At 58.1% G+C, this 11,916-nt stretch overlaps 1 protein-coding gene across 1 annotated transcript; it reads left to right on the top strand.

The window, feature by feature from the left end:
* Positions 1-225: 225 nt before the first annotated feature.
* Positions 226-11,614, top strand: Baiap2l2 (BAR/IMD domain containing adaptor protein 2 like 2). Its single transcript, XM_090328718.1, has 14 exons — positions 226-326; positions 1,228-1,303; positions 1,631-1,717; positions 2,051-2,112; positions 2,887-2,958; positions 3,085-3,201; positions 3,330-3,476; positions 7,937-8,071; positions 8,320-8,407; positions 8,568-8,769; positions 10,155-10,268; positions 10,528-10,735; positions 11,156-11,199; positions 11,306-11,614. The coding sequence occupies exons 1-14, from the start codon at positions 276-278 to the stop codon at positions 11,379-11,381; spliced, it is 1,479 nt and encodes a 492-aa protein (XP_090184844.1). The 5' UTR covers positions 226-275; the 3' UTR covers positions 11,382-11,614.
* The last annotated feature ends 302 nt before the right edge of the window (positions 11,615-11,916 follow it).

Below are 11,916 nucleotides of genomic sequence, written 5' to 3'. Positions count from 1 at the left end.
GAGGTGCCCTGGCAGAGTGGCCCGGTCACGAATGCCCACCAGCCTCTGTGGAGAGGGGTAAATAATTGAAAGACAGTCACCCGAGCTGCCTGCGTCATGGGCCTTCCCCAGCAGGGTCTGGTTACGCCCCAGATCGCGTTGACATCCCTCCTGGTGAATAATTAAGCAGCTGCCTCCTTCCAGGCCAGGCCCGGGCTGCTGCACACACTCGCAGCTACCTGCTCCCCTGGCTCCCTGGCTGGCCGCTGCCTCCTCAGTGCTGGCCTTAGCCTCCCATGGCCCCCGAGATGGACCAGTTCTACAGATCCACCATGGCCATCTACAAGGTGAGCATGGGAGTCTTAGCCGGGCCCGGCCAAGACCAGAGGGCCAGCAAGCCGGGGCCACGGGAAGGGGTCAGGGGTGGGGGAGACTGAACTATGGGCTCTGGTGCACACATTCCTGGGAGCAAGGCAGGCCTGGATGGGGCAGCCAGGGTGATTGTGGCTTAGAGACCAGCACGGCAGAGCATAACGTCTACGAAGCCCCCCTGGAAAGGATGTGGGCCCGGGGCCTCTCCCTTCACTTCCACCTCTCATTTCCTGCCTCACCTCTAGCAGGGCTGTTGCAAGTCTCCATAGATACATTTATTAAGTACCTCCTGTGGGCAAGGCCCTCTCCCACCAAGCCTCATGACACCCTTCCTTGTGAGACAGAACGCAGCCACGCTGTGGGGTAGATGAGAAAACTGAGAGCTTGAACCCTGTGCTCAAGGTCATCCAGGGAGGAAGAGGTGCTACTGGGATTTGAATCGAGGCCCAGTGCCAAGTCTTAAGTCTAAGGTTCTGTCACCAGCACCCATTTCTAGCTGACCATGACCCTGAGTGGCCCGAGGTGACCATCCTGGATCCCAGCCGGGGAGGGGGTGTCTTCTTTGAAATGGGTAAGATCTGCCCACAGCCCTGAGGAGGCCATGGAAAGCCTTGTGGCTCCAGCCTGGGCAGAGCTGGGCCCAGGGCAGCCCTGTGCCACACCCAGGGCCAGAGCAGGTGTGGGAACAGTTGCTGGCTGGATAGGGGGCCCACAAGATGGTCCCAGAGGCCTCTGCAGCAGAGACTTAGGACGCTAGTTTCTCTAGGGGTGGGGCAGAGCCCTCAGGAGGCTCCCACGTCTCACTGGGGCTGGGTACCACCACCACTCCTTCCCTTCTGCCCCTGCCATGGCCGGCCTCCCCACCCCTGGGCGCAGAGCATCATGGAACAGTTCAACCCCGCCCTGGAGAACCTGGTGTACCTGGGTAATAACTACCTGCGGGCCTTCCACGGTGAGTGCTCCCCTTGGCGAGCAGCCCCCAGCCCTCCAGCCCATAACTGCACCCTACACCTGCGCTGGGCTCCACCGCAGCCCTGCTCCCGCCAGCTTCAACACAGCCCCCAGCTCTCAGCTCTCACCTCATACCCGTGCCCTGCCCCCACGTCTGTCCCTGAGTACACCCTGTGCCCGTCCTGACTGACCAATGCCACAGCTGTCCACAGCACCAGGGCAGGACATCCTGTCCCTGGCACCTTCCCTCCAGACCAAAAGAGGAGCCTTGTGGGATGGGGAGGCTGGGAGGTTCAGGTTAGAGGCTGAGCCTCCTCTCTCCCTGCAGCTCTGTCCGAGGCAGCCGAGGTGTACTTCAGTGCCATCCAGAAAATCGGGGAGCAAGCCCTACAGAGCTCTACCTCCCAGATTCTGGGTGAGGCACCCCCTCTACTTCAAGCCCCTGACCTGGGGGCTGGGGGCAATTCTCCTGAAGCTCTCACCCTCTCAGCCCTGCCCCTCCATTTGTTCACATTCTAAGGCTCAGAGGGGGCTCCTGATACACGCTGCCCCTCTCAGAAGCTCTGTACCCCAACTCAGGCTGCAGCCCAACACCCACAGCCCCTCCCCCGCTCCCTGAAGAGCCACGGGCTGTGCCTGGCGCCCGGGGCACCGGGGAACACATGGGAAGTCCCCGGACTTTGTTCCTCCCGGCTTCTGGCGGGCAGAGTTCGGGCGTGGCTCCTCACACTGAAGCTTCTTCCTCCAGGTGAGATCCTGGTGCAAATGTCCGACACCCAACGGCATTTGAACTCAGACCTGGAAGTGGTGGTGAGTGCCAGCCTCAGTTTACCTATCTGTCCTGAAGGGGATAGAGTGAAAGCACCTTTAACACACACACACACACACACACACGCACACACAGACACCTTGGCTAGAACAAGCAGAGTAGATCTGACCTTGCCAATCTGAAAGGCAGAACATCCTCACTCTGTAGCTGCAGAGCCTGGAAGGGCTCTGAGCTGCAAGGTGGAGAAGAAGAGGAGGGGTGGGAATAAGGTGAGAGAGGGGGCAAGATGGGGGCTTCCACCACCCTCCTTCCTGTCCAGACCTGGCCCAGGCCTCTGCTGGCCCACAGGGGTCCCTGATCCAGCCTACAGGGGTCAGTGATCCTAGGGGAGGAAGGCATGGCTGGAGAGGGATGGCAGCAGGGAGGGTCTCAAAGGGGATCGGATGAGGAGACACCCAACAAGATGTGCTGCTTACTGGGGTCAGCTGTGAAAGAGTCTTCCAGAAAGATCACGCCAGCCAGCGTTTGCCCAGGACTCACCGAGTTGTCACTACCTGGGTCTGTATTAGGACCAGACCAGGGCTGCAGCCGTGATCCACGTAGGAGGCAGGTCGGGGTGGAGAGAGCAGCCAGATGTGGGGCTCAAGGGGTGGAGACAGAGCAGGAAGGAGGCTGGGTGAGCAGCTTTAGGGGCATAGAGGTTCATCCCAGCCATGTGGGAGGCAGAGGCAGGAGGCTCTCTGTCGGGGGTTGGCCAAGCGAAGGATGCTAGGGGCTGGGAACACCTGATCAACCCTGATCTGCCCTCGGCCCAGGTGCAGACTTTCCATGGAGACCTGCTGCAGCACATGGAGAAGAACACGAAGCTGGACATGCAGTACATCAAGGTGAGGGGCCAACCAAGGTGCTCCACAGCCCTAGGTTATCCCTGGTCCCCTGCCCTATGCTCGGAACCCTGGAACCATGTCCAGAGCCTTCTGATATGTGGGCCTCTGTATCCCACCTTACCCCAGGACAGCCGCCAGCACTACGAGATCGAGTACCGCCACCGAGCGGCCAACCTGGAGAAGTGCATGTCTGAGCTGTGGCGCCTGGAACGCAACAGGGACAAGAATGCGAGGGAGATGAAGGTGTGGGACTGAGGTGGGAGGCAACTGAGGTGGGATGGGGGGGGGGCCTCTGGGGTGGTTGAGGTCAGCCAGCCAGTATCCCTCCCACTCCAGTCCCCGCCATACCCAGCCCCAACCTCTCCCCACAGGAGAGCGTGAACCGGCTGCACGCCCAGATGCAGGCGTTTGTGTCGGAGAGCCAGCGGTCAGCCGAGCTGGAGGAGAAGCGCAGGTATCGCTTCCTGGCTGAGAAGCACCTGGTACTCTCCAACACCCTGCTGCAGTTCTTCAGCCGGGTGAGCTGGGGCAGGGGAAGGGAGAGCAGGGAGCCGGGCCCTGCCCGGGCACAGATTCCTCTTCCTCTTCCCTCTTCACACAATCGATCTGATTCACTATGCTTATTTGCATTCCCAGGTATTCATTCGTTCTTTTGGCTTTGTCTGTATCCACTAATTCACGTATTCATTCATTCATGAATGAATTATTTTTTTAAAATTCCTGAATACATACATATACTCACTATTTACATGTTTATCAATGGATAAGATTGTTCAGTTATTAGCCATGGAGTTTTTTTTTAGCACCTTATTGAAAATCTTGATGTTCTTGCTTTATTGGCTGAGTCAGTCAGATTCTCTCATTGGATTTCTACTGGTTTTGCTTTCTGTATTCACTTGCTGTATTGCTTGGTGCTTTGGGGTTCATAACTATTATACCGTCCTTGTAAATATTACCCTTTATGTGACTTGTGACTACTATATGTCTAGAGAAAGCCTAGGGCCGGGAGTGTGGTCTAGTGGTAGAGTGTACCTAGCATGCTCAAAACCCTGGGTTCAACTCCTCAGTACCGTATTCAAGGAACATGCTGGAAGTGGCACTGTGGCTCAAGTGGTAGAGACAGTGGCTCAAGTCGTAGAGTACTAGCCTTGAGAAAGCCCAAGGACAGTGTACAGGCCCTGAGCTTAAAACCATAGAACTGGCAGAAAGAAGACAGAAAGAAAGAAAGGGGAGAGGGAGAGAGGGAAGGAAGGAAAGAAAGAGGGGGGAAAGGAAGGAAGGAAGGAAAGAAGGAAAGAGAGAGGGGAAGGAAGGAAGGAAGGAAAGAAAGAAGTCCTAACTCCCTGCCCTCCTCCAGACTCTGGGTTGTTGTTTGTGTATAGTTTGTTTTGGTAGGTTGTAGGGCTTGAACTTAAAGCAGGGGCGATGTCCCTGATGTTTTTTGCTCAAGGCTAGTTAGTGCTCTACAACTTTGGGCCACAGCTCCACTTCTGGTTTTCTGGTGGTTCATTGGAGGTAAGAGTCTTATGGACTTTGTTGCCCAGACTGGCTTTGAACTGTGATCCTCAGATCTCAGCTTCTTGAGTCCCAGCATCCAGCTTTTTAACAGACCCTACTCTGCATTACTCTTCGCAGCCTGCAAGATGATACCTGGAGAAGTATTTTCTGGTCTTCCTTGCTTGATGAGTCCTTTGGAGAACTTCTATCTCCAGGTCTTTTCAAGGCAGCTTAGGACGAGCTCCTGGTTCTTATAGGTGAAGAACCTGTTTATCAAGTGTGATGAACCAAACCTGGAATCCCAGCCCCTGGTAGACAGAAGCCAACCAGGGCTGCAGATGGAGGTCACACTGTCCTTCAGGGTCCCCTGTCCTGAGCTAGGCCATGTCAGTCTCCATACGCACCTCCTTCTCTTCTTCACTGCCAAGAGTCTTGGTGATCCCTGGGTGTGGCTGGCTGCTTTGGCACTGCCCTGCCAGGGCTCCAGAGCCATGGGCCGTTGGTCTCCTGATCCTTGTCTGCAGCCTGGTGCCGCCCTGTGTCCTGCCTCTCTCCCCAGGACACTCCCACACTTGGGCTCTCGTCCAGTGCCTATGCCATCATGGGCACAGGCAGGGCTCTGGGAGCTTCTGAGTTATCTTCTCCTGTCATCATTGTCATCGTCATCATCATCATCTCCTCTCCTCTTCCCCCTCCCACTTCTCCCCTTCATCTCTCTCCTCCTCCTCCTGCTCCTCTTTCCCCTCCTCCTCTTCAACAGTTTGTCACCAGTTGCAGGTAAGCGTTTGTGAAATTTCCCTCTAAAAGTAGGGATTCTTCATATTTAGGGTACTTGACTTTGTGTGTGTGTGTGTGTGTGTGACAGTCAAGGGGCTTGAACTCTGGGCTGGGGCATTGTCCCTGAGCTCTTCAGCTCAAGGCTAGTGCTCTACCACTTGAGCCACAGCACCACTCCTGGTTTTCTGGAAGTTAATTGAAGAGTTTCATAGGCTTTCCTTCCTGGGCTGGCTTTGAACCATGATCCTCAGATCTCAGCCTCCTGAGTAATTAGGATTACAGGCATCAGCCACCATTGCCCGGCTAGGATCCCTGACTTTGATGGCAAAATAAGAATTTCTGGACAAATTAGAGTAGTAAAGAAACTTGGCAAAGCTTTATCGAGTGAGTAAGCAAGCAAGCAGACAAGCAGGAAGGCAGAGGCACCTTCTCACAGAGCCCTTATGCTTGCAACAGGAGAGAGACCTACAACTCCTTAGCATCAGGTATATCTGTATGATAAGTGCAGGGCCTGACTTAGGCAGGGAGACAGGCGTGTTTCTCTGCTTTAATCACTCTAGGGGTCACACTTTTACCACTGGTGTTCAGGGGCTCTGAGACATGTACTTTAAATACATGACCCAGATGTTTGGACATGTGTCATATATTTGAAAACTGGTGTTTATCCTTGAGATAAAGAATGCATCCTGGCCGGGAGTTTGGCCTAGTGGTTAAAGTGCTTGCCTAGCATGCATGAAGACCCGGGTTTGATTCCTCGGTACCACATACATAGAAAATAGCCAGAAGTGGTGCTGAGGCTCAAGTGGTAGAGCTCTAGCCTTGAGAAAGCCCAAGGACAGTGCTCAGGCCCTGAGCTCAAGCCCAGGACTGGCAAAAAAAAAAAAAAAAAAAAGAATGCATCCTGCCACAAATGTTTATCCAGAGCCATTTCTCCAAGTATTTTCTTTGCCTGTATATGTGTCTTTTTTTTTTTCCTTTTGTGATGTCCTTTTTTGGTTTTTAGTGCACATTCATTGCTTGGCAATGAATTGTAGCCAAGGTCATGTGGAGAAAGCGGCTCCTTTCTTTTTTTCCCCTGTGTTAATACTGCAGCTTATGAAGGAGTACAAGGGGTTCAAAAAAAGAAGATTGTGCTATGTTTCTAAATACACTGTCTAAATTCCTGGCTGCCATTCACCTTTGCCTCATTTTCCCTTAAAATGACTTTGGTCCCTTCATCTTGACGGAAGTTACGGGTGAAGATCACTCTCCTGGATTTGCTTGACGCTGACACTGCCCTTTAGCATGCCTCATTTTCCCCATCCCGTCCTGCCTCAGGTTCAAGGTTGTGTGCTTTGTGTGGCTGTGGCTCTTCTGTGGCCATCTGGCCCTTCCTCTCTGTTCTCACTGTGGGTAGAGCAGGTTGCAGTGCTCAGGCACAGTGCTTGCGGGGGGGTAGGAGGACTGTGAAGACCAAGCTGGGCCCTGTCATGGGGTGCCTGCTCCTTGTCCAGAGGCCACAGAGGCCCAGAGGGATGCCATTCTGTCCCAGTCCTCTCTGTTCACTGCAAGCCTCCGCTCCCCTTCCGTCTCAGGGACCCGCCTCCCTAGGCCTCCCCAGTAGAGGTGGCAGAGCAGGCTGGGCACTGCACGAGGATGTAAACAGAGTTGAGCCTGCTGGTGTAGACCAGGTTTGTTCTCCAGTATTTACTGTGACGCCCTGACTACTATCAGTCAGGGTCAAAGTCATTGCCAGGTGGAGTCACCAGCGGCCACACCACTGCAGCCTCACTGCTTCCAGGGGCGCTGAGCCAGCATTGACCTCTGACCCTCAGCATCTTCCACATCTCACTAATGTTCCTAGAGCCTGGCCTCAGCCCCTCCCCTCCTCTCCTTCCTCCTCCTCCTTCCTTGCTTGGGCCTCACACCCATGCCATGCTGTGAGGGAAAGTGCTTCTGTTCTAAGGTGACACAGACTGGAAGTGGGCCTTGGGGACAGACCCTGGACAGTTACCACTGCAGAGGGCCGTGTTTCCTTTAGGGGACTGTCACACAGGAGCGCCATGGGAAGGGAAGGGCCCCCGCTGTGAACCTGCCTTGGGAGGAAGGGGGACAAGCCCAGAACTGGGCCCTTGGTGTAATCTCGGGGACTCTGGGCAATCCATGTGTCTCTAACTGTGACCACTGGGGCCTGCATGCTTGGGGCTGGGGTCATGGGCTTGGGGTTCAGGTGTCAGATGGGTTGAGAGCATGTGAAAGGGAAGCTGTCTTGTGAGTTTACAAGGCAGCCCCAGCTCCAGTTCTGGGCAGAACTGAGAGGCAGATGGGGGAGTGATACTAGAAAACAGGGACTTCTGCAGAACCTGGGCTGGGTGGGAAGGCAGCTGCAGGGCCTCTGAGAACACTGCTCAAACCGAAAAGCTCTCACTGCATCGGAAAACTGCAGGGGTTCAGATACAGCTTGAAAGCACAGAAAGGCGTCGTGGGCTACATGGCAACCCTCTGTCCTTCCCTTAGGTTTTACCTTCCCATTACTAAACCCCAGGGGAGCAGGAGGAGGTGGGGGTCACAGCTCTAGGGTCACAGCCCAGAGCTAAGAGGTTGGGGTGATCCTTGCCCTTGAAGGGGGGCTGCCCCGGCTAAAGCACCACGGAGAACCACTGGGGGACCTCAGGAACAGCGCGGGGCACCCCCGCTCCCGTGCTGACCCCCTGCCGCCCGCCAGGCCCGGGGGACGCTGCAGAACCGCGTGGCGCTGTGGAAAGAGCAGTCGGAGGCCAGCCGCGGCCCGTCGCGCGCCCACTCCCCGGGCCTGCTGGGCCCTGCGCTGGGGCCGCCCTACCCCGCCCGCCTGGACATGGTGAGGCCCTGGCCGCCCCCGCCGCCCTTCGCGCCCCCGCTGGCCCCGCCGCCCGTGCCGGGGCCCTGGGGCCTGAGCGCCTCGGCCTGGGGCCCGCTGCCCCCCGGGCTCCCGCGCTACGCCGCGCCCCTCGGGCCGCCCTGGTGGCCCGGCCGCCGGCCCCCCAACCCCTACGCCGACGTCTGGGACTGGGGGTGGTGGCCGCACTAGCGCCGCCCGCGCCCCCCACCCTGCCCTCTGCCCCGCAGCCCCCGCGCAGCCCGCACGGCCCCGACGAGGCCGCCGCCACCCCGCGGGAGCCCGAGCGCCGGCCCCTGCCCAGGACGCCATCGGCCTGTGAGTGCTCGGGACGGACGGGGGAGGGGGGGCCTAGGAGGGGCCTGGGGAGGGGGGCGGGGATCGGAGGGGCCCGGGGATCGGAGGGGCGCGGGGAGCGGAGGGGCCCGGGGATCGGAGGGGCACGCAGCGCCCCGCCACCTGCGCCCTCCGCCCGCAGCCTCGCTGTACAGCGCCCCGCGCGCGCGCTCCGGCTCGTGCGGCGAGCGCCCCGGCGGCGCCCGGCGGGTCCGCGCGCTGGTGTCGCACTCGGAGGGCGCGAACCACACCCTGCTGCGCTTCTCGGCGGGGGACGTGGTGGAGGTGCTGGTGCCCCAGGCGCAGAACGGCTGGCTGTACGGCAAGCTGGAGGGCTCGTCCGCGTGAGTGCGCCCGCGCGGAGCCCCCCACCCCGCCTTCCCCTCCTCCACCCCGCCTCACTTTCCCCACCAGTTCCCGCAGAGCCTGTGGGATAGAGAGGGTGTGGAAAGACTGCGAAATTGTGAAAGCCTCCAGCATCCGACACCGCCATGGGATGGCGGCCGCCCCTCTGCGCCCTGGCCCCAGTTCAGGGTGCTGGGATGCCGGGCAGATGCTGTGAGTCAGGCCAGAATGGTCCTTTCCTTGCAGACACCGCAGAGGAGATCCCTAAAAAACACTTCCTTTGGCCTAGTGGTAGAGTGCTTGCCTACCATGCACAAAGACCCGGGTTCGATTCCTCAGTACCACATACATAGAAAAAAGCCGGAAGTGGTGCTGTGGCTCAAGTGGTAGAGTTCAGTGCTCAGGCCCTGAGTTCAAGCCCCGGGACTGGCAAAGAACAAAGCAAAACAACAAAAACAACACTTCCATGAACCCAGGGCTCAGCCACTCAGGAGGCTGCGATCTAGTTCAAAGCCAGGTGGGGCAGGAACTCTTTCTCAAATTAAGCATCAAAAACTCAGAAGTGGAGTAATGGTTCAAGTGATAGGGTGCCAACCTTGAGCAAAAACATTCAGGGACATTACACAGGCCCTGAGTTCAAGTCCCAGGACAGGTACCAAAAAGAAAAAAAAAAAGGAAAATGAAAAGAACCTTCCTGGAACTGGATTTTGTTTCCAGTCCTAGAGCTTTAACTCAGGGCCTAGGCACTGTCCTCGGACATTTTTTGCTCAAGGCTAGTGCTCTGCCACTTGAGCCACAGTGCCACTTCTTGCTTTTTCCTTCAGTCTTTTTTTTTTTTTTTTTTTTTTTTTGGTGCCGGTTCTGAGGCTTGAGCTCAGGGCCTGAGCACTGTCCTTGGGCTTTCTCACAGCTAGCCACTTGAGCCACAGCACCATTTCCAGCTTTTTCTATGTATGTGGTACTGAGGAATCGAACCTTGGTCTTCCTGCATGCTAGGCAAGCACTCTACCACTAGACCAAACTCCCAGCCCCACTTCCTGCTTTTTCTGAGTATGTGGTACTGAGGAATTGAACCCAGGGCTAAACACATGCTAGGTAAGCAGTCTACCACTGGGCTATGCTCCTGGCCCCTGGTTTGATTTCTTGTTTGTTTTTGATACCAGTACTGAGCCTTGAACTTGGGGCCTCATGCTCAGCCAAGGCTAGTGCTCCATCACTTGAGCCACAGCTCCACTTCTGGCTTTTTAGAGGTTAATTGGAGATAAGCCTCAGGGGCTTTCGTGCCCCTACTGGCCTCAAGCCCAGATCCTCAGATCTCAGCCTCCTGAGCAGCTCGGGTTCCAGGAGTCACTGGCCTGGCTCAGGGCCCTGCCTGTGCCCCCAGGAGCGGTTGGTTCCCTGAGGCCTATGTGAAGCCCTTGGAGGAGACGCCCGCCAGCCCTCTGCGCCCCCCAAGTCCCGTGACCTCCACAAACCCCATGAGTGAGCTACCTACCAGGTAACGATGGGTGACCTCAGGACTGCAGGGAGGTGACTGCTGCCCACCAGAGGTGGCATCCAGGGGTGCAGACCCTGGAAAGCCACAGGTGGGCACCCCATCTGTGTGCACCACAGGTGGCTGGTTGCCTGCCCCTCCACCTTTCGGCTGTCTCTAGGTGGACAGGCCCAGGTGCAGGGGGAGGTTGTAGGATGCCCAGTGCCCGGCAGATGTTTGTGTGGCCCTGAGGCACCCCTGACCCCCTGCTTCCTCCTCTCAGGTCCTACCCGCTCCGGGGCAGCCACAGCCTTAATGACCTCCTGGGCCAGCCTGGCAACTCCACGGTACCCCCTGAGTATAGGGATGGCCAGTCCCACCCCCGAAGCCCAAGCCGTGTCCCCAGCCGTGCTCCCAGCCCTGTGCCCACCCCTTTGCCCGGCAGCCGCCGAGGCAGCATGGGCAGTGTGGGTGCAGCCAGCAATGTCAAGGTGAGCCGCGGCTGCCGGGACCCCGGGCGGGCAGCGCACCTCGGGGCACACTTAGGGGCGTGGGCCGTCCAGGACAGGAGTTGTGCAGAGCACTGAAACCACAGAATGGGACTTGGGACAAGGTGACAGTCCAGTCCTGGTGGACACCGTGGCTCACGCCTGTAATCCCAGCTACTCAGGAGGCTGAGCTCTGAGGATTGTGGGTAAAAGCCAGCCAGAGCAAGGAAGTCTGTAAGAGTCTCAGCGACAACTACGGCTTCAGTGGTAGAGGTCAAGGAGCATGCTCAGGCCTTGAGTTCAAGCCCCAAGACTGGCACCAAGAAACGGCCAATCCCTGCCCTCCTGGGCAAGGAGAATAGTGGAGGGGGGGCTCCTTGCCCTCCTTCCCACACCGCCCTCCCTCCTCTGCCCCCTCTGCAGACCCCCACAGCCTGGGAGCAGCACCCGCCAGAGCTCTTCCCGCGGTGAGCACCCTGCGGGGGGGAGGGAGGTGTGGAGTCACGACACATGGGAGGTGGGTATGGACACGGCCCCGTTGCCCCCCTCACTCCGGCCTCTCCTCCTTCCCAGGGGCACAAACCCCTTTGCCACAGTGAAGCTGCGCCCCACCGTCACCAATGACCGCTCCGCCCCGCTCATCCGCTGAGGCGCCTCCTCCGCCCCTGTGCCCGGTCCTGCACGCCCAAGCTGCCCGGGTGCTGGTGCCCGGCTGTGCTGCCCCCAGCTCCCCCAGCCTCAGCAGCTACCGGGGCCTCCTTCAGCCTGCAGCAGGAGGACTTGGGGGACAGAGCAGTGCCTTCTTTCCTAGCGAGCCCCCACCTCTGCCATGCACACCCCTGGAACTTTTGTAAAGGAAAAATAAAGTGGCCACAGCAATGACGGTGTGTGCTTGGGGGGACTGTGGGGCTCGGGCTGCAGGCGCCCCAGGAGAATGGAGTCCAACGTGATCCTGGGGAGCTCTCAATCCTTCCCCCACCCCACCCCCACACACATCGGAGCACGCAGGGCCTCAAGCCAGCCCACCCCCCCTCCACCCGTGTCCTGTGAGGGAGGCGCGGAGCTCCGCCTGCCCTCCACTGCGTGCCCTCCCTGTGTGCCCTCCTCCACTGTGTCCTCCCCTTCCACTGGTGACCTCCACTGCGTGACCTCCCTGCGTGTCCTCTTCCACGTGTGCCCTCTTC

Source organism: Megascapheus bottae, chromosome 2 (genome assembly GCF_031878675.1).
Source record: "Megascapheus bottae isolate mThoBot1 chromosome 2, mThoBot2.hap1, whole genome shotgun sequence".
NCBI classification, from domain to species: Eukaryota; Metazoa; Chordata; class Mammalia; order Rodentia; family Geomyidae; genus Megascapheus; species Megascapheus bottae.
The sequence above is the reverse complement of the archived record's forward strand: the minus strand, read 5'-3'. Positions and strand labels throughout refer to the sequence as shown.